Here is a 20,973-nt window from a genome sequence, read left to right on the forward strand (position 1 = left end):
AGAAGCTCCTGGCTCCTGGCTTCGGATCAGTTCATTTCTGGCTGTTGTGGCCAATTGGGGAGTGAACCATTGGATGGAAGACCTCTCTCTCTCTCTTTCTTTCTCTTTCTCTTTTCTTTCTCTCTCTGCCTCTCCTCTCTGTAACTCTTTCAAATAAATAAATAAATTCTTTAAAAAAAGATTAAGAATTAGATGAGCACCAGTTATTGATATTTGACATTTCTATAGGCTACTTTGTAAACTAATAGGATCCCATTAATGAAAGTAGCCAAATAAGGTTAGTAAATGAGCAAGTATTGCTGTTAAAAGAGGACTCCTTGGCTGGCACAGCAGCTCGCTAGGCTAATCCTCCTCCTGCAGCGCCGGCACCCTGGGTTTTAGTCCCGGTTGGAGTGCCGGATTCTGTCCCAGTTGCTCCTCTTCCAGTCCAGCTCTCTGGTGTGGCCCTGGAAGGAAGTGGAGGATGGCCCAAGTGCTTGGGCCCTGCACCCGCATGGGAGACCAGGAGGAAGCACCTGGCTCCTGGCTTTGGATCAGCGCAGTGCACTGGCCGTAGCAGCCATTTCGGGGGTGAACCAACGGAAAAAGAAGACCTCTCTCTCTCTCTCCCCCACTGTCTAACTCTTCCTGTCAAAAAAAAAAAAAAAAAAGAGGGCTCCTTATGACCAGTGCTGTGGCTAGCAGGTAAAGCTGCTGCCTGCAGTGCCTGCATCCCATATGGGTACTGGTTCAAGCCCTGGCTGCTCCACTTCCGATCCAGCTCTCTCCTATGACCTGAGTAAGTGGTAGAGGGTGGCCCAAGTCCTTGGGCCCCTACACCCACATGGGAGACCTAGAAGAAGCTCCTGGCTCCTGGCTCCTGGCTTCCGATCAGCCCAGTTCTGACCATTGTGGCCATTTGGGAAGTGAACCAGTGGATGGATGGAAGACCTTTCTCGGGGCCGGCGCCGTGGCTCACTTGGTTAATCCTCTGCCTGTGGTGCCGGCATCCCATACAGGCACCAGGGTTCTGGTCCCGGCTGCTCCTCTTTCAGTCCAGCTCTCTGCTGTGGCCCGGGAAGGCAGTGGAGGATGGCCCAAGTCCTTGGGCCCTGCACCTGCATGGGAGACTGGGAGGAGGCACCTGGCTCCTGGCTTCAGATCGGCATAGCGCTGGCCGTGGCGGCCATTTGGGGAGTGAACCAACAGAAGGAAGACCTTTCTCTCTGTCTCTCTTTCTCATTGTCTAACTCTGTCAAAAAAAAAAAAAAAAAGAAGAAGAAGAAAAAGACCTTTCTCTCTCTCTCTTGCTCTCGCTCTCTCTTTCCACCTCTCTGTAACTCTTTTTAAAAAGGGGCGGTGGGGAGGACTCCTGGGGCCAATGTTGTGGCGTGGCAGATAAAGCAACCACGTAGGATGCTGCCATCCTATATGGGCACCAGTTAGAGTTCCTGCTGCTCCAGTTCTGATCCAACTCCCTGCTGTTGTGCCTGGGAAAGCAGCAGAAGATGGTCCAAGTGCTTGAGACCCTGTACCCATGTGGGAGACCTGAAAGAAATTCTTGGCTCCTGGCTCCTGGCTTTGGTTTGGCCCAGCCCTAGCCATGTGGCCATTTGGGTAGTGATCTCTTTCTGTCTCTCCCTCTCTCTTTCTCTGTAACTGTGCCTTTCAAATAGATAAAAGTGAATCTTTAAAGAGAAAGAGAGGACTCCTGTACTGGGTGAGAGAATCAATACACTTTTTTTTTTTTTTAAGATTTATTTATTTTACTTGAAAGAGTTACACAGAGAGAGGAGAAGAGGCAGAGAGAGAGAGAAGTCTTCCATCTGCTGGTTCATTCCCCAGTTGGCCTCAACAGCCAGAGCTGTGCCAATCTGAAGCCAGAAGCCAGGAGCTTCTTCCAGGTCTCCCACGTGAATGCACAGGCCCAAGGACTTGGGCCATCTTCCACGGCTATCCCAGGCCATAGCAGAGAGCTGGGTCAGAAGTGGAGCAGCTGGGACTCGAACCAGAGCCCACGTGGGATGCTGGCACTTCAGGCAGTGGTTTTATCCGCTACGCCACAGCGCCAGCCCCCTTGATACACTTCTACATGTTGAAAATGCCTTTACTCTTTCATCTTGTAAGACGATGTATCTAGAGGGGGTGTGTGAGAGATGCTGCTGAAGCCCCTTGACACGCTGCTCATTTGTAGGGAGATTTTCATTTTGTGGAGCTCAGAAATCTCAGTGTTTTCCCCAGTAATCACAAGCTGCTGATGAGAAAATTTTTAACTTCGCAGTCTAGTAAGAAGATGATTGAAAACTAATAGGGAGTAGGGTTACAGAATCGAAGCAAGAGTTTTTCAGGGGAGTGAGTGACTTAGAGGTCTGTTTCTGTTCTGTTCGTGTATTTTCATTGTGTTTCATGTATTGGGCTGATGACAGCAGGATCAAACAGATGTGAATGTAGTTATGATGTGTCCACTTGTGGACTAAGGTTCTTTCCCATCCTGTGTTATCCCTGTGGGTTATTTCTATATCTGCCTCCAACTTTTCCTTCCCTTCTCAGAGAGGGAGCTTCCTTTAAAAAAAAAAAAAAAAGTGTATTTATTTGAAAAAGTTAGAAAGAGGGAGAGAGAGAGCTTCCATCCACTCATTCACTCCAGATAGCCACAATGGCCAGGGCTGGGCCGTACCAGAGCCAAGCGCTTCATTCAGGTCTCTCATACAGGTAGGAGCCCAAGCCCTTGGGTCATCTTCTGCTGCTTTTCCAGGCACATTAGCAGGGCACTGGAATGGAAGTGGAGCGGCCAGGACACAAACCAGTACCTATATGGGATATGCCTGCATTGCAGACAGCACCTTTACCGTAATGCCAGCCCCACCCCACCCCCGGAGCTAGCTACTTTCTTTCTTTTTTCTTTGTTTATTTGACAGGTAGAGTTACAGACAGAGAGAAGGAAAGACAGAGAGAAAGTTCTCCCATCTGCTGATTTACTCCCCAAGCGGCTACATTGGTCAGGGCGGCTGCTCAGGAGCCAGGAGCCTCTTCCAGGTCTCCCACACGGGTGCAGGTACCCAGTCACCTGGGCCATCTTCCACTGCTTTCCCAGGCCATAGCAGAGAGCTGGATCGGAAGAGGAGCAGCCAGGACTGGGACTGGCACCCATATGGGCTGCCGACACCGCAAGCAGAGGTTAAGCCCAAGAGCTTGCTTTTTAAGGTTAACTTTCTTACTGTGTTTTTTATTATCCTTTGGCCAGTTAACCCCCTCAGAACGGCTTGTTCAGTCTCCTGATTCCTTTCCTTCCTTCTGGATGCAGGTATCACTCATCCTCAAAGGACAAGACCAAGCCCCTGCCTGTTAGCAGCAGCCTGTTCATTCCTCAGCAGCCCTCGTGGTTCTGCTGTCCCACGCAGTGAAAATGGGGTGTGTGTGTGTGTTCATTCATGTGTTCATGTGCATGCTATATTGACATAATTCATATGCTAAATAAGCCATTTAAAGTGTACGATTGAGTTATTTTTTTTTTTAAAGATTTATTTCAGGGCTGGCATTGTGGTGTAGCAGGTAAAGCTTCCGCCTGTAGTGCTGGCATCCCATATGGGCTGATTTGAATCCTGGCTCCATTTCCAATCCATCTCCCTGCTAACGTGCCTGGGAAAGCAGCAGAAGATGGCCCAAGTGCTTGGACCCCTGCACCCATGTGGGAGACCCAGATGAAGCCCCTGGATCCTCGTTTTGGATCAGCCCAGCTCCTGCCATTTCAGCCATTTAGGGATTGAACCAGTTGATGGAAGATCTCTCTCTACACTTCAAATAAATGAATAAGTCTTTAAAAAAAAGAAGAAAAATAATCAGTTTTTACAATCTTGAAAAAACAAGATTTATTTCATTTATTTGAAAAGCAAAGAGAGCAAGATCAGTCTTCCACCTTCTGGTCCACTCCCCAAATGACCACTACAGCCAGAGCTGGGCAAGCCCAAATCCAGGAGCCAGGAGCTTCATCTGGGTCTCCCACATGGGTGGCAGGGGCCCCAGTACTTGGGCCATCTTCTGCTGCTTTCCCAGGCACATTAGCAGGGAGCTGGATGGTCAGTGGAGAAGCCAGGACCCAAACCGGTACCCATAGGGAGTGCCAGTGTCACAGACAGCAGCTCAACCTGCTATTTCAAAATGCCAGCCCCAAGTCCGTGGTTTTTGGCATATTCAAAGCTGTGTGGTCATCACCACAATCAGTTCTCAGTGTCTTTAATGAACAACTAATTACCAGGTCTAGTAGTGTTTCCTCGTTCTGTGCCTTTGACTTTTCCTTAGCAGTTGGCTGTTACTGTGGTTTAAAGTTGACATCCCTTGTTTCTTAATGAGGATGCTAATTTCACTACCTCTTTGGCCACTGCTGAATGCAATCCCCTGCAGATACCAACATACAACTATATTTGTTTTTCTCTGACTCTCCTTTCTGGTGGGGCAAGGGCCTGTCCTGTCTTGTTTCTTGCTGTGCTGTTGAGGCCCTGCTCATAGTAAATATTCAGCAAATATTTGCATGAATAAATGCATGAAGAACTGTTACATAGTAAATATTCAGCAAATATTTGAATGAATAAATGCATGGAGAACTGTTAATGTATCTTAAAGTAGCAATTCCCAGCTCATGTATTTTGAATACCTTACATATGTGCTAGGATATTTTGATTCTTTCAGCCAACTGGTGGGTTATCTTCTGTTCTACAGGAATACACTTGAGTGTTTATCACTTATTAATAGTCAGAAACCAGAAGTGGGCAGGCATTGTGGTGCAGCCTGTTAAGCTACCACTTGGGATGCCTGCATCCCAAATTGGTATGCTGGTTCAAGTCCCCACTACTCCACTTCCTATCCAGCTCCAGACTGATGTGCCTGGGAAGCAACAGATGATGGCTTAAGTCTTGAGTTCCTACCACCCATATGGGAGAGGCAAATGGAGTTCCTGGCCCAGCCCCAGCTATTGCAACCATTTTGGGAGTAACCAGTGGATAGAAATCAATCAATCTCTTTCTCTCTGTGTGTCTGTCTCACCCTCTGTCCCTCTCCATGTCTCTCTCTTTCAAAATATATGGTAAAAATCTTTTTTTTTTTTTTTTAAGATTTTATTTATTTGAGAGGTAGAGTTACAGAGAGAGGAAGAGACAGAGAGAAAGGTCTTCCATCCTCTGGTTCACTCCCCAAATGGCCACAACAGCCAGAGCTGGGCTGATCCAAAGCCAGGAGCCAGGAGCTTCCTCTGGGTCTCCTATGTGGGTGCAGGAGCCCAAGCACTTGGACCATCTTCCACTGCTTTCTCAGAGCATAGCAGAGCTGAATCGCAAGTGGAGCGACTGGGACTAGAACTAGCACCCTTATGGGATGCCAGTGCCACAGTGGAAGCTTAGCCTACTGTGCCACAGCACCAGCCCCCATTGTATAAATCTTTAAAAATGAATTTTTGAAAGATCCATCCACAGCAGAATAGATAGATAAATTGTGTTATGTTCGAAGAATAAAATACTACACAGCAGTCTCTCAACTTTGGCGCTGTTAACAAGTCAGACCAGATAGTTTGATATTGTAGGGGATTGTTCTGTGTGTCGTACAAATGTCCAGAAAATTCCAGGCCTCTACCAAGCAGATGCCAGCAGCAGCTTCTTGATGATGACAACCAGTACGTCTCCTGACACTGCCAAATGTCCACTGGGGGGCAAAATTGCCCCAGTTGAAGACCACTGCTATACAGTAATAAGTGAACAAGGATGGCTTTATGCAACAACAGAGGTGAAAACCATAAATGTAATGTTGAGCAAAAGAAACTGGATATAAACATTCAAAAATTTAAACTAAAAGCTTTAATTTATGGGAACATTATCTATGCATAAGCAAATATTCCCTGGTTACCAAGAGATTCTGGTCTGCAGAAGTTAAAGATGTAAGGGCACCTCCTGGTATCCCAAGCAGTCCCATCTGATTTTTTTATTGTGTGAAAGAATAGTGCAATGACTACTTACTTACCTATGGCCTGGACTGGACACGTTAATATTTTGTCACATTTGCTTTAGCTAAACCATTTCAAAGTATTGCAGGAGTTGTGACACTTCACCCAGAGTTCTTCAGCCTACACTGCTAAGAATAAGTCATTCTCTCCTGTGTAATCACAGGATCATTAATACCCCTAAGAAATTAGTGTTATAGACTTAATGCCCTCTAATATACAGTCCATATTTAAAATGTCCCTGACTGTTCAAAATTTTTCTTTCATAGCAAAAAAAAAAAAAAAAAAAACACCAGGATCTGGTCAGACTTCACATGTTGTGTTGGGTAAGCCTCAAACAAGTCCCCTAGCTTTCTTTCTTTTTTTTTTTTCATGTTTTTGCATGTTGCCTTTTTTTTCTTTTTTGAGAGAGCGTTGATTGTTAGAGTTTTCCATCTTCTGAATATGACATATAATTTCCTTATTGTATCATTTAACTTGCTCTGCACCTCCAGTCTTTGATGTAAACTGGAAGTGAGGTCTGAAGGCTTGGTTATATTTAGGGTAAGCTTTTGGGGGGCAAGAATGCTTCAAGGTCAATGATATTTCATGCTGCAGCACACCAGAAGGAACACATGGCAAGTTTTCACCCTGCTATGATGTACGTTTGATCATCTTATTAAAAACTACTTTTTAAAAATAATAGTTTCCTTACCAGTGCTAGGAAAGGGAATTTGCTCTTCATATGTTAATATTTCTGTGAACTTTCCTTTTTTATTTATTATCAACCACATCATTTTTCTCTTTAATACTCTAATTGCCTTGACTCTATCCAGTGGGCACTCGGCATGCTGGCTCCCGTATCTTTTGGTAAGTGTGAGTATAGGCCAGGAAGTCCTCTTCTCCCGATGGAAAGAAGCCTGCTTCCTCTTAGAGGGTAGTGGTGTTGGAACAGTAAGATTTGGGTATTAAATAATGTCCTTTGTCAGAGGAGTGCCGTTGCTCCTAGGTACTTGATGTGGACAGAGCGTGGGTCTTCAAAATGTTTATGGAAAATTTTGAGAAAACTGCATGGATGTCAAAACATGTTACATCAAAATAAGTATCTTCCATTTGTTCACAGACTTTCTGAAGTGCCCACATATGTGTCGTGGTCCAGTTTTTGTTGCTGTAACAGAATACCTGAGAGTAACTTACACGGGAAAGAGGTGTGTTTAGACTCATGGTTCTGGGGGTTGGGGAGTCCAAGATGAAGCAGCTGCGTCTGGTGAAGGCTGCATCGGCTTCTTCTGGGGGCCGAAAGCCAAAGGGCACGTGGGCCACAGCAGCAGCACAGCAGGGTCGGCCTTGCCCCAGTGCTGGCTAGTCCAGTCCCACAGTGGTCCTGCCCTCAGCACCCCACAGAGGCACGGAAGTCACAGGTCAAGGGGCAAACCACACTCAAAACCATACCAGAATGTAATATTTCTAACCGTGACTTATTTTAGGATTTGCAATTAAAGTTTAAATTACAATATTTTTCACAGATCTTTGATTTTTGTGCATATATAAATTTGCTTCCTTTATATTAACACCTACATATTTGCTTTATCTTATACCAAAAAGGTTTTAAAATTACAAAATGAATGCTATTACTAATCGTACATTTAAAAAGTCTAAGATTTCTTTGCAGTTTTTTTAAAGATTAATTTGTTTATTTGAAAGGCAGAGTTGCAGAGAGAGACAGAGCTCTTCTGCCTGCTGGTTCACTCTCTTATGGCTCAGCTGATCTGAAGCCAGGAGCTTCTTCCAGGTCTCCCACGTGGCTGCAGGAGCCCAAGCACTTACGTCATCTTCTGCTGCTTTCCCAGGCACATTAGAAGGGAGCTGGATTGGAAGTGGAGCAGCCGTGGACTCAAACCAGCACCCACATGGGATGCCAGCATCACAGGCGGCAGCTTTATCCACTACACCACAGTGCTAGCCCCACAGTTCTTTTTGTCCTTGAATATATCACTAAGGATGTAACAAAATCACAGATTATCAAGATAATTTTCCTTGTGGTTTTGTTGCCCATTTGGTGTACATGGATTTGTCTGGAGTTTTAGGATTTTATTTTTAATTAAATTCATGATTATGTTAAGTATTCAAATGATTGAAAAGTCAAAGTTACAAAGGACCCAGGAGCCAACCTGAAAGAGCTCCCAGCAGCCACGTGGGAATGATTTGAGCAGTAAGAATAGTCATAGGATTGGATTATAACCAATAAATAACATAAATTTTTGTGGGCCCAGCATTGTGACGTAGCAGGTAAAGCTAGCTGCTTCCTGTGTGCAGATAAGCAGCAGAAGATGGCCCAAGCGTTTAGGGCTCTGACGCGTGTGGTAGACCTAAGGAGAAGCTTCTGGTTTCTGGCTTCAAATCAGCCCAGTTCTGGCTTTTGCAGCTATTTGGGTAGTGAATCAGTGGGTGGAAGATCTCTCTCTCTCTCTTTCTCTCTCTCTCTCTCTCCCTCTGTAACTCTACCTTTCAAATAAATAAATCTTTAAAAAAAAAAAAACACTTTAAAGTCTATACTGATATAAATGAGTGATTGAAGTGGTAAATGTTGAGGGAGTGAAGGAAGTAGTCAGACACCATGGTAATGTTGGTGCTGACAGGATGCTTAGATGATCACTAAGATTGGCAGACAAGACTTTAAGGAAGAGCAGGTCTTTGTATTTCAAAGATTTCCCCAGAATACTAACACGTTGCTTTGGTGCTTTTAACATATGTCGACAAATCCGTCGGTACCGCTCCCCCAGAAGGTGCAGCCTAACTCCCATCCCCAGGAGTGTGGGCTGGACGTCGTGACTTGCTCCTGAGGAACAGAAAGTGGAAAGAGAAAAATAGAACTGGCAGTGAGAAACCTGGCAAGCCTCCTCTTAACCAAAAGATCATGGGTGACATCAGCAGAAACGCGGTGTGAGGGACACATTCCCCGCTGAGGCGTTCTTCCTGACAGCTCCACGCTGTTCACGAGAAACGTCAGACAAGCCCAATTCAAGACAGATCACTAAGGGCCTGCCTAGTAGTCTTCAAAACTGACATAATCATGAAAAAAAAACGAGGAAAGACTGAGAGACTTACAGGTTAGAAGATACTAAGGAGACAGGACACCTAAATACACTGTAGAATGCTAGGTGGATCCTGGAACCAAGGATTTTTGGAAAAGCTTCAAATGTGCATAAAGGCTGTAGTAAATCTGCAGTTATTTTTAAGTAAATGTTTTTTTTTTAAAAACAAGTCAAAGCTGTTTAAAAAAAAGAGAGTCATGTTCCCATCCCTGTCCTTTCTGTCCTGTTCCACCCCCCTTGCTCCTTTCGTAGGTTCTAACTATGCGATCCTACCTCTACTGAGTCTCAGTCTCCGTCCAGTCCTTAGAGATCTTCCTCGTTCTGGACAGCTGCATGGTGTGTTGCTGTGTTCTTGTATCATGTTTTGTCTAACTAGTTCCCTGTGGGTGGGTTGTTCACAGTTGCCATTGCAAACACTGCAATCCATAAGCTGTTGCATTGCTGTTGCACGTTTGTGACTGTTTTCAGAGTAGATTCCTCGTAGTGGGATACTGTGTCGAAGAGCAAATGGGTGTGACACTGCCAACTTCCTGTCTGAGACGGTATTCCCACCAACAGTATATGAAGTCACCTGCTTCTCCTGGCCTTGCCAACAGTGAATTGTCAAGCTTGGATTTTTGCCGCTTGGATAGATGGGAAGTGGTGTGTCACTATGATATCTGATCATGAACTCATATCTTCTGAAACTTTAGTTAACTGCCCCTCCCCATATTGCCTAACTTATTCACACGAAAAGTGTATAAGTTACAAGTTAAAGCAGAGTGTTCTTCTCCAGGTTCTTAATTTTTCCTGTTGGAGGAAAGATTAGATTTGCTTTAGAGTAGTCAGGTGCAAGGAGAATACCTGACCACTGCCTTGTCCCCTTTCTCACCAGGATGAGGCGTGTCCACAGGAGGTTAGACCTGCAGGGGAGCTGGTGGGGCCCTGGCGTCTTTGTTTTCTTCTTCCCTGAATGAAAGACAGGGAAGAGTTTGAAAAAGCGAGACCAGTCTAAGAGACCTCCTTCCAAGTGTCCCACCTCCGTCCTCTCACCGCCCCTGGTCATTACACCCATACTTCATTTGTGTCACTCAGTTCAGTTATTGGACCAAGAAGGGAAGTGTGATCAGGTGCTGGATGGAGGAGGTGGATGATTTTGGAGCGTAAGTCTTTGTAAGGGATTCAGCCAGGCCCAGCTTCCACTGAGAGTGGAAACCAGACTGGGGCCAGGGCACAGAGTGTCCAGGGAAGGAAGATAAGAAGGAATGAGGCACACTTAATTCTTCCGAAATTTGGCTGATTTTAACCATGCCAAGGGTGAGGAACCTTTTTTTCTGCCAAAGACCATTGGATATTGTGGGCCATACAAAATTATCAACTTAAAAACTCACCTGCTGTAAAATTACTGAATTTTGTGTGCCGTCTGTGGTTGCCTTGGCAGGGCCAGACCAAATGACTTTGTGGGCCTTACAAGGCCCCTTCGTAGACACAAGGGTGGGGCTGGCAACACTCCTGTTAAATTACCATTGAACAGGGACTTACTTTCAGAGCACTCGTGATATGTGTTAAGTTAGCTTTGAGGGTTAGCCTGAGCTGCATACTAACAATTGCTGTTGTTTCTATAGGAAATTTTGATCCAAAATCAGGTATATTCCAAGATTATAGACTGCTTAGAGTGTGAATATCCCTTTCTAACTTTTGGTTCTTTTTCTCTTAGGAGTCTAACATTTCAAAGAAACCTTTTGGAAAGAACAAGCATACTTCAATAAATGAAGGAGAATAAAGAAAATTCAAGCCCCTCAGTGACTTCAGCAAACCTGGACCACACAAAACCATGTTGGTACTGGGATAAGAAAGACTTGGCTCATACACCCTCGCAACTCGAAGGACTTGATCCAGCCACTGAGGCCCGGTACCGCCGAGAAGGGGCGCGGTTCATCTTTGATGTAGGCACGCGTCTGGGGCTGTATCCTGCTTCTGCTTGGAATCTTATAGATGGGCTTCCCACCACCACCACAGAGAAAGGGAGGAGATATTGTGGACAAAATATACTCTCATGTTTCCCTAGCAGGGCAGTTCTTAGACACCTTGTTGTTTTAAATGTTGTTTCTTATTTCCCTGGGTCATCATTAGTTTCTCTTTTACATGCATAGAGTTAACAAGTAACCATCCAGGAGGAAAACAGGTCCATTAGGCTCATAGCTGGGCCAGGCAGTTGTCCACAGCCTTTTTTTTTTTTTTTTTTTTTTTTAAGATTTATTTTATTTATTTGAAAGACAGAGTTACAGAGAGAGGTCTTCCATCCGCTGGTTCACACCTCATGGCTGCAACAGCCAGAACTGCGCCAATCCAAAACCAGGAGCCAGGAGTCGCTTCCGGGTCTCCCACACGGGTGCAAGGGCCCAAGGACGTGGGCCATCTTCTGGTGCTTTCCCAGGCCATAGCAGAGAACTGGATGGAAAGTAGAGCAGCTGGGACTAGAACCGGCGCCCATATGGGATGCTGGTGCTTCAGGCCAGGGCTTTAATCCACTATTCCACAGCACTGGCCCCTGTCCACAGCCTTTAAGAGGAGGTTAAGGGGTGGCTTGGGATACCCATATCCTCTATCAGCATACCTGGGCCCAAGTCCTCACCCTGTTCCCAGGTCCAGCTTTCTGCTGATGTATACCCTCGGAGGCAGCAAGTTGTGGCTCAAGTACTTGGTTCCCTGCCACCCTTGTGGGAGACCCAGATTGAGTTCTTGGCACCCAAGTTCAGCCTGGCCCAGTCTTGGCTATTGCGGGCATTTGGGGAACAAGCAAATGTAAGATATCTTCTATCTCTGTCTCTGTCTCTCTCGCTCTCTTTCTCCCTGTCCCTCTCTCTTTCCCTCTCCCTCTCCCTCTCAAATAAATAAATAATTTTTAAGAATCACAGTGGGCGCGCTGATGTTGTGCCACAGCCTGCTAGGCCAACATCCCATGTGAGAGCCAGTTCAGTTCCCATCTCCCAGCCGTTCCACCTCAGTTCCAGCTCCCTGCTAATGTGCCTGGGAAAGCAGTGGAAGATGGCTCAAGTGCTTGGACTTCTGCCGCCCTTGTGGGAGACCTGGGTGGAACTCCTGGCTCCTGGCTTTGGCCTGGTCCAGCCCCAGCTGATGCAGGCATTTGAGGAGTGAACCAGCATATGGAAGATTGATCAATCTCTCTCTCTGTCTCTCTCTCACTTTTTCTGTGGAACTCTCCACCTTCCAAATAAATAAAATTAAAAAAAAAAAAAAAAAAACACACAGTTGGAGTGTTTCTAAAGACTAGTTAGAAGCATAGACCTTCACCCTGAGACTCCATCTCCTGCTTTGCTACTGGTAGTGTTTACTTCACCACTGACTTTGTTGTTGCTTGTCTTTATTGTTTTCTGCATTTAACTTAAGAATATAACCTGTGAAAGCTACAGACTAAAGTCCTTAACCAAAACCACAGACACTATGACACCCTGGCAACTGGAATAATTTATTTTCATCGTTTCTATATGTTTCATTCCTTCAAGCAATTCCCAAGATATGTAAGTTTTTGAATTTTATTGTAATTCTTTACCACATGTTATTTCCACACAGTTTGATGGACTTATTGTAGTGTCATTTGTATTATATTTTCCAGGAAGTATTTTTATATGGTACATCCTGTACAAATATATAAACAAAAATAAGCTTGAACCTTACTTTTTCCAATTAATCATGTTCAGATTATTTTTTTATTTAGGCTAATGTAGACCACAATCATGTTGTATTTTGTGTAAAAAATTACTTCTTTGTTACCTTTCCCAAGATAAACTTTGGCTTATAATTGAGACGCAGCAGAGAAAGCAAGGTAGAACAGGAATTCTCCATGCAGGGTCACCGCTCTCCAGCAACTCCTTGAACCTGCACTCACCCCGTTTATCGCGGAGGGATCAGGGAAGGTGGTGGGAGGAGGTGCCTGGAGGGAGCTAAGCCTTGAACATCATGCAGCGCTGGGCTCAGGCAGTCGTGCAACAGAAGCTAGCCCGAGCACGCAGCTCACTGTGGGCTCCTTCAGGAGTTCCGTTCATCGGGAAGGGCACGATGGGACCCAGGAGGGGAAGGCAGACGGGGTCAGAGCATGCGCGTCTCCATGGCCAGACGAGGGACATCTGACTTGAGCGTGTGAACAGTGAAGTGATGAGAAGGTTTCACGAAGAAGATGACAAACTAAGCGGGAAGGTCACTTTGTAGGGTGTTTGTCTCTTGCTAAGATTCTACTTAGATGTCATGTGTGTCTTCTCGCTGGTCTTTGGAGGTCTTGGCGCCCTGGCAGAGCGGCATTGCATGAGATCAGGGTAGTGTGAAGAGAATGGCGTGGAGTGGGCAGACAAGCTGAGGACGGAGCAGCTGTGAGCTCAGTGGCTGAACTGGGTGAGACAGCTGGAGGTCCATGTCTCAGCTCACTCAGGCTGCTCTAGCAGCGTGCTGTGGGCACGTATCCCCTAGTTCTGTGAGCCAGCAAGTCCCAGCTGCAGATGGCAGTAGATCAGTGTGGTGAGGGCCTGCTTCTCGGGGGCACCCTGCTGCATCCTCACGGGTACACGGGACGAGCTCTCGGGCCTCCTCTCTGGGCGATGCTCCCACCATTGAGAGGCTCGCCTCCTGAGGGCCCGACTTTGCCACCGTCGTGCCAGGAGTTCAGCTTCAGCATAAGCGGGGAGGGGTGGGGGAGTGGGGACACACGTAGGAGCAGAGGTGCGGCAGCGGTGCAGAGATGGATTCCGTGGTGTGCGTTTCCACGGCAAAGCTTACTGCTCGGGAGTTACCATCTTTCAGATTGAATATGAGGAAAGTTCATTTCTGTGACTCTTCTCTTTTTTTGGCATTTTCTGAAGTTAAATTTTAAATTTCTGAAGCCAAACTTTGTGGGGGGGAGGGTATATGTGTAGACTTTCCGTCTTCATTTCGGAGTCTCAGCGTATTTGTGCATGAGAAAGGGTGGTAAGAGAATGAGAGGGACTGATTTATCATGAAGCCCAAAAATGCTGGTGTCGGTTTCTGTGTGATTTTTGATAGCAAACATCAAGAGCTTTTATCTCCCTTTTGAGGTGACCGGAGCGTGTTGTCTATTTCTGGCTGGAAAAGTGGAAGAAACGCCAAAAAAATGCAAAGATATCATCAAAACAGCTCGCAGTTTATTAAATGATGTCCAGTTTGGCCAATTTGGAGATGACCCAAAGGTAAGATCCGTGATTTCTGCCTTCAGCTCTTGTCTGGTTGTGGAAGTGCTGTGCGCAGTTCCGTGCCTTGGTGAGATGAGGTAGCAGGGCATAGCCTGTGCACCTTGCTCCCAGCGTGCCAGCGTGTTCCGATGGCGCAGTGGGTGCACTGAGCACACACCCTGTCCTTGCCACCAGTGCTGCACTTCCTAGCTTCCATAGCAAGGGCAGGTCCCGTCTCTGGTGGCTTCTGTGTCCCACAGACACTGATGGAACACATGCATGTGCCAGTGTGACTTCTCAAGAATGTCAGCAGGTGCCAACCTGTGGCATTTTTAACACCAAGGGATTGCTACTGGTCATACCAGCCACCCCGTCTCCCCACCCCCCAACTCCTGCCAGTGTGAGCAAATGGTGCCAAAATAATTGTGCACGAATGAGCTTTTATTCTAAAAGTACCACGTTGAGGGGCCAAGGGCAGTTTTCCCCACCTATTCTCATAACCCTCCATTTTGAACCCTTGTAGCACCTATTAATTATCCTTCGTAGCTCTATGAATAGCTCGTGATTAGGTGGTTTTCTCTGAAGACTTCTCCAGTTTCCATTCAAGTTTTAACAAATAATCACATGAATGGTGCTTTCCCCTTCTCAGCTGTCAGATCCATGAGAGTAGGAACTCTGTCTAAGCCGATCCGGTGCTGGACAGAGTACGCATTCCGCGGTGCCGGGGTCGAAGGTCAGCCCCATCGTGGTCTCACATCTCCCAGCCTGCTGCTGTCTCGCTGCAGTTGCCCTTCTCTGATCGAGCAGTGTTTCTGTGTGTTAGGCACTGCAGGCAGTTTGTGGAAGGTAAAATGCAAGATAAGTATTTTGGTGTTAAAAAAAATCAAAATCTGTACATACAAGGGATCTTCAAAAAATTATGATAAACTGTACTTGGGTTTCATGTTTTTGTACCAAAATAAACACCTTTTAATCTGATTTTCCCATGAAATTTTGACATACCCATGTTTACAAATATTTGGATTTTTTCTCATGTCTTCGATGAGTTAACAGGGACACAGGAGACTTTGTACATATTGTGGTTGTGATTAATACTGAAACATTGTATTAAAATGTGTAACTCCGTCCTTTGAATTTAATTATAAATCCATTAACCTGTTTATAAAAATTTGAACCTATTACGAACTCACATTATAATCAGAAATGCAACTTTATAAAAATCATGTAGCCGTGTTGCAGTGTTTTAACCCCATGGGATTTAACTGTTACCGAGTAATGAGGCACTGTGCCCTGATGTGACCAGTCCAGCTGTGGGGACATGCACTTCAGTCACATCTTGATCCTGGGGCAGATGAGCCTTGTAGCAGATGAGCGGTGATAAGGATGAGGAGTCACACGGAACTGGGACCACTAGCAGATGAGTGGTGATGAGGATGAGGAGTCACACAGAACTGGGACCACTAGCAGATGAGTGGTGATGAGGATGAGGAGTCACACAGAACTGGGACCACTGCAGGGCCAGAATTCGTGTGGCAGCCCCTGGGACAGCAGGACCTGCTGTCCCAGTCCCCCTTTCCTTCCAGCCTTTACCCGTGGTTTGGTTGAATCAGGAAACTCGCACGTGGGATGGGCACAGTGACAGGGAAGTTCTACAGCTAGGATGCTCAGAAAAGCAAAGTACAGGCATAGTCGTTGCCCTGAGTGAGCCAGGGCCTCCGGCCCGTCCTGTCCACTGGGCAGTCTCCGTGGACGTGACCATGAGGAGTAGGAGCTAAAGGACAGCACCCTGTCCACTGGGCAGTCTCCGCGGACGTGACCATGAGGAGTAGGAGCTAAAGGACAGCGCCCTGGACCTGGGGGTGAAGCAGCTGTGATTTTCCTCACCAGTCACTTCCAGGAGCCACTTAAAGTAGTTACAAAAAATAGCATCATGAGTGGTGTGTAACTTTTTTGTGTTGATTAGCTAAATTTTTCATGTATGCAGTTACTTTAAAATGTCCCACAAAAATGAAATTTAAAGATTTGTACATTTTCCATGAGCTTTCTGTAATGTAATACAGAAATGTAATATTCAACAAATAATTGTTCCAGCTGCCACGCTCGGCTCTAGACATAAAGCGCCTTGCAGGACAGCCAGGGCCTTTGCTCTGGTGGAGGTGACAGCTGAGCGTGCAGGACAGGTTTTACTCTAATTATCCAATAGGCATGCATACCTGAGGATGAGCCACGACAAGTGCTCTGCGAGGTTATCCCACCCAGCTGTGACAGCGTCCACAGGGAAGCTTCCCTGAGGCGTGATGTTTGCAGGAGATCTGCAGTTACCCCATTCATTCAATTTGAGACCAGGAGAATCGTAGGCCTCAGACTGTTGTGTAACACCGCAAGGACTACAGCCTGGAAGCTGGTTGGTGCACTTGGTAGGAGATCATCTCTAAATTTAGAGGAAATGTTAATACTTCTGGGAAACAGATGCTGACAATAATGGCCAAAAAAAACCAGGAGAATATTTTATACCTTGTAAAAGTTTCCGAGATTTCTTGAAGCTTTCATGAGAACACTAGGGGAACTAGGTTAGGAAACCTTACACCTGCCTTTCCGCTGGGACTAGCACACTGTTAGAGAATCAGCTCTGTTCTGTGCCGTACTTCAAAACGACAGGCCTGCCGCCTGGATGTCGCCTCCTGGGTTGCTGGGTTTGTGCAGCTGTTAGTGAAGAGACTGTGGGTGCTCTGCAGAGCCCTTTCTTCTCTGATGGCAAGCAGGCACTGCTGCTTGTACTCCCAGTGAGTGTCTCGATTGTGTTGTGCATTGTCTTTAAGTGCTAGGTGCAGACAATACACAGTGGAAGGCAAGAAGTACCCATTAAGAAACATTAACTGGTTAGAGTGTGACCCGAGAGGAGATTCCATTTATAAAAGCAATGGTAAAATATCTGAAGATAATCCCTGGGAAAATTGGCAGGGGGCTTTAAGACTTATCCTAAAGGATGGAAAAGGTGTTAATAAATTTTTGATAAGAAGATGAAATGTAGTTAAGGTCTCTGTTTTCCTGATTGTTCTGTGAATTCAGCAAGTTCTTAATCGGAATGTCAATAGTTATTTCTTTAGGATAATATTTAGTAAAATGATACCAAAGTTCAGGTAGTGGGATGGGGATCATACAAAAGCAAATAAATTTTCTGAAAAGAGGGGAGGTGACGGAACAATCCCTTCCAAGCAGACAGGTCAGCACACAGCTGAGGTTCTGTGTGTGTGTGTGTGTGTGTGTGTGCATACATGCATGGTTTAGAGTGTGATTTAGGTTGACTTTCAAATAGAAGGGGATGATAACTTATTCAGCAAATGATGTTGGGACAGCTTATTTCAGGTAAATGAAGAATTTAGACACGGAAATCATGCGCCTCATTCACACACACACCTGCTGCATCGTTGCAGTTGGCTATCATCATCTCTTCCTTGTTGAAAGTTTGCAGCGAAAATTCCTGAGGGAGTGAATTTTTTATCGGAATCTTGAAAGAATCTGCAATTCAGTTAGAATATCGAAAAGTGAAAGTGTTTTGTGAAGAAAGACACATATGTAATGAAAGTAATCACATTTCTAAGAAGCTTTGTTTTTTAGAATTAAACCTCTGATTATTTCAGATTCCTATTTTGAGTTCTTTTCAGAATTTATCATTTTCTCTCTGCAATTAAAAACCTGAGTGGGAGAGAGGAGAAAAGGAACAGAAAACAGTTGCTAAAATATAAGTGGACGAGAGAATAAATAGAAGAGCTCATGTTTTTAGTGTTGCTTGTGACCCGTGACTGTAACTGTTACCCCGACCCTGGCTACTTATTTTTAGGAAGAAGTAATGGTACTGGAGAGAATCTTACTGCAGACCATAAAGTTCGACTTACAGGTAGAACATCCATACCAGTTCCTACTCAAATATGCAAAGCAGCTCAAAGGTAAGGGAGAAAAGTTTTTTAAAAAAGAATTTTTCATTCTGAAATCAACTCTTTAGAATTTGTTCAGACACAGATTATGCTTCTCAAAAGGCAAACAGAGGGTTCAATGTGTAAAGTACCCAGGATATAGCTTGCTCAAACTGTTCAGTATGATAGCTGGTAATTCTGTCCCCTTTTATGCATAAACAGGTTCTGTCATCCAGTTGCCAAGTGACATGAGGCAGGAAAATGAGTCAGAATTTTTTAAATAGACTAATAAAATTAGCCTTGGAGCCCAGTTCCCCATAAACAGTGATTCTGCATTGGTCACTTTTGTGGTTTTTTTTTTTTTTTTTTTTAAGTTGAAAGGCAGAGCAACAGAGAGAAAGACATCTGCTGATTCACTCCCCCAAATGGCCCCAACAACCAAGTGTAGGCAGGCTAAAGCCGGGAGCCAGGAACTGTATCCTGGTTTTCCACATGAGTGCCAGGGGCCCAAGTATTTAGGCTGTCTTCTGCCATCCCAAGTTCATTAGCAGGAAACCAGATCAGAAGTAGAGTAGCAGCCAGCGCCGTGGCTCAATAGGCTAACCCTCCACCTAGCGGCGCCGGCTCACCGGGTTCTAGTCCCGGTCGGGGCGCTGGATTCTGTCCCAGTTGCCCGCCTTCTAGGCCAGCTCTCTGCTATGGCCCGGGAGTGCAGTGGAGGATGGCCCAAGTGCTTGGGCCCTGCACTCGCATGGGAGACCAGGAGAAGCACCTGGCTCCTGTCTTCAGATCAGCGTGGCGGCCGCAGCGTGCCGGCCGCGGCAGCCATTGAAGGATGAACCAACGGCAAAAAGGAAGACCTTTCTCTCTGTCTCTCTCTCTCACTGTCCACTCTGCCTGTCAAAAAAAAAAAAAAAAATAGCTGTCACTCGAAATGGCATTCCAATATAGGATGCCAACATCACATGTGGCATTGTAAGCCGTCTGCCATCAGGCTGGCCCCACACCATAGGTTTTTAAATCAATATTTATTGATTCTAGTGAAGCCTTATCCCCTTCCCCATATTACCCTTAACTTACCTTGTTTCCCCATTTGTAGGTGATAAGAACAAAATTCAGAAGTTGGTTCAAATGGCGTGGACATTTGTAAATGACAGGTACTCATATTCAAATATTGTTTCAATTACAGTGTTTCAAAATAAGCAGAGAGTTTTGGGTCATTAAATCTAAACCCCTCGCTTTGTATTGAGGAACCTGCCTTGCCCCAGCTGGAAGAGCTGGCCAGTGGCCAGGCTGGGCTTCAGGTTGCGGCCATCGCTTCCAGGCAGGTGGCCTCCAGCATCACGGTGGTGAGATGCTGAAATCTCATCACCAGTTTGAAACCAAGTCCAATACAAGACACTGGAGAATTCTGAGCACTGCATACTTATAGGCCAGTCGGTTCTGCAAACACTGTTATTTGTAATAGTTCGGGAGTCTCCGAGTTCTTCCTAGGGCCCTCATTTCCAAGTGGGGGGCCGGAGGGTCAGAATGCCCTCCAGTCTTAGTGTTGCGGTGGCCCTGCCCCTTAGGCCGAAAAGCTGCTTTTGTATTTTTTGTACATGTGTTTGACCTTGCCCTAGGCATTAATTTGAAGAAACGGTTCAGTGTCAAGGATTTCAACAATCTAAAGAACATAAAGCATTGTCATTTGTATTATGTGATGTCATAATTTTTGAATGTGCAAGAATTACTGTGTATTAATAAACTAATAACTGTTTAACTTATTTTGGTACCTTTAGAAGGCTGAAGACTTGCTTTAATTTATAATACTTCAGTCATCTGTGGAAAGAATAAGCAAATCAGCAGGTATAGGACATTGCGTCGCAGGATTTGCGTCATAATGTTGGTTCGTGGAATCTGAGAGACTTGTCCTTGTGTTCACGCAGCCTCTGCACCACCTTGTCGCTGCAGTGGGAGCCGGAGATCATAGCGGTCGCGGTGATGTATCTCGCAGGGCGCTTGTGCAAGTTTGAGATTCAGGAGTGGACTTCCAAGCCCATGTATAGGAGATGGTGGGAGCAGTTTGTTCAGGATGTCCCCGTGGACGTGCTGGAAGGTACTGAGCTGCTTCAGCTTTCTTTCCAGGGTGCTTCATGCTTAGAGGATTCTTCCTGTGTACCGCGGCTCCCAAGACTGGGTTTTCCTTTAAACGTGTGAAAGTGGAAGGGGAGGTTTTTGTCTTGTTTCTTAAAAATGTATTTAAAAGCAGAGTTACAGAGAGAGAGAAGGAGAGCCAGAGAGAGATCTTACATCCACTGGTTCATTCCCCAAATGTCCGCAACGACCAGTGCTGGGCTACACCAAAAGCCAGGAGTCAGGAGCTTCTTTGGGGTCTCCATGTGGGTGCAGGGGCCTAAGCACTTGGGCCACCCTCCACTGCTTTCCAGGGAGCTGATTGAGAAGTGGAGTAACAGGACTTGAACCAGCACCCATATGGGATGCTGGCATCACAGGCAGCAGCTTAACCTGCCATGCCACAACACCGGCCCCAAGCAAGCAGGTTTTTGGTTTGTTTTTTTTTTGTTTTTTTTGTTTTGTTTTGTTTTGGTTTGGTTTTTTTGTTTTTTTTTTTTTTTTTTTTTTTTGACAGGCAGAGTGGACAGTGAGAGAGAGAGAAAGGTCTTCCTTTGCCATTGGTTCACCCTCCAATGGCTGCCGCAGCCGGCGCGCTGCAGCCAGTGCACCTTGCTGATCCGAAGGCAGGAGCCAGGTGCTTCTCCTGGTCTCCCATGGGGTGCAGGGCCCATGCACTTGGGCCATCCTCCACTGCACTCCCTGGCCACAGCAGAGAGCTGGCC

General features: G+C 45.8%; 1 protein-coding gene across 9 annotated transcripts in view; it reads left to right on the forward strand.

The window, feature by feature from the left end:
- Positions 1-20,973, forward strand: part of CCNK (cyclin K) — a 33,308-nt gene that overhangs the window by 3,614 nt on the left and 8,721 nt on the right. For 2 of the 9 annotated variants that reach the window (XM_070065382.1, XM_070065380.1), the window contains exons 2-9: positions 7,068-7,152; positions 9,292-9,375; positions 10,736-10,984; positions 12,479-12,560; positions 14,106-14,237; positions 18,061-18,166; positions 19,233-19,290; positions 20,062-20,231. In XM_070065382.1, coding sequence (XP_069921483.1) covers positions 10,788-10,984; positions 12,479-12,560; positions 14,106-14,237; positions 18,061-18,166; positions 19,233-19,290; positions 20,062-20,231 — 745 coding nt within the window. In that variant the 5' untranslated portion in view covers positions 7,068-7,152; positions 9,292-9,375; positions 10,736-10,787. Of the gene's footprint in view, positions 1-3,283; positions 3,391-3,919; positions 6,292-7,067; positions 7,153-9,291; positions 9,376-10,735; positions 10,985-12,478; positions 12,561-14,105; positions 14,238-18,060; positions 18,167-19,232; positions 19,291-20,061; positions 20,232-20,973 lie in introns of those variants that run through there. The other 7 variants (XM_051835215.2, XM_070065376.1, XM_070065383.1 and 4 more) reach the window with 5 other exon arrangements.

The sequence above is a fragment of the Oryctolagus cuniculus genome, chromosome 20 (assembly GCF_964237555.1).
Source record: "Oryctolagus cuniculus chromosome 20, mOryCun1.1, whole genome shotgun sequence".
Lineage (NCBI taxonomy): Eukaryota > Metazoa > Chordata > Mammalia > Lagomorpha > Leporidae > Oryctolagus > Oryctolagus cuniculus.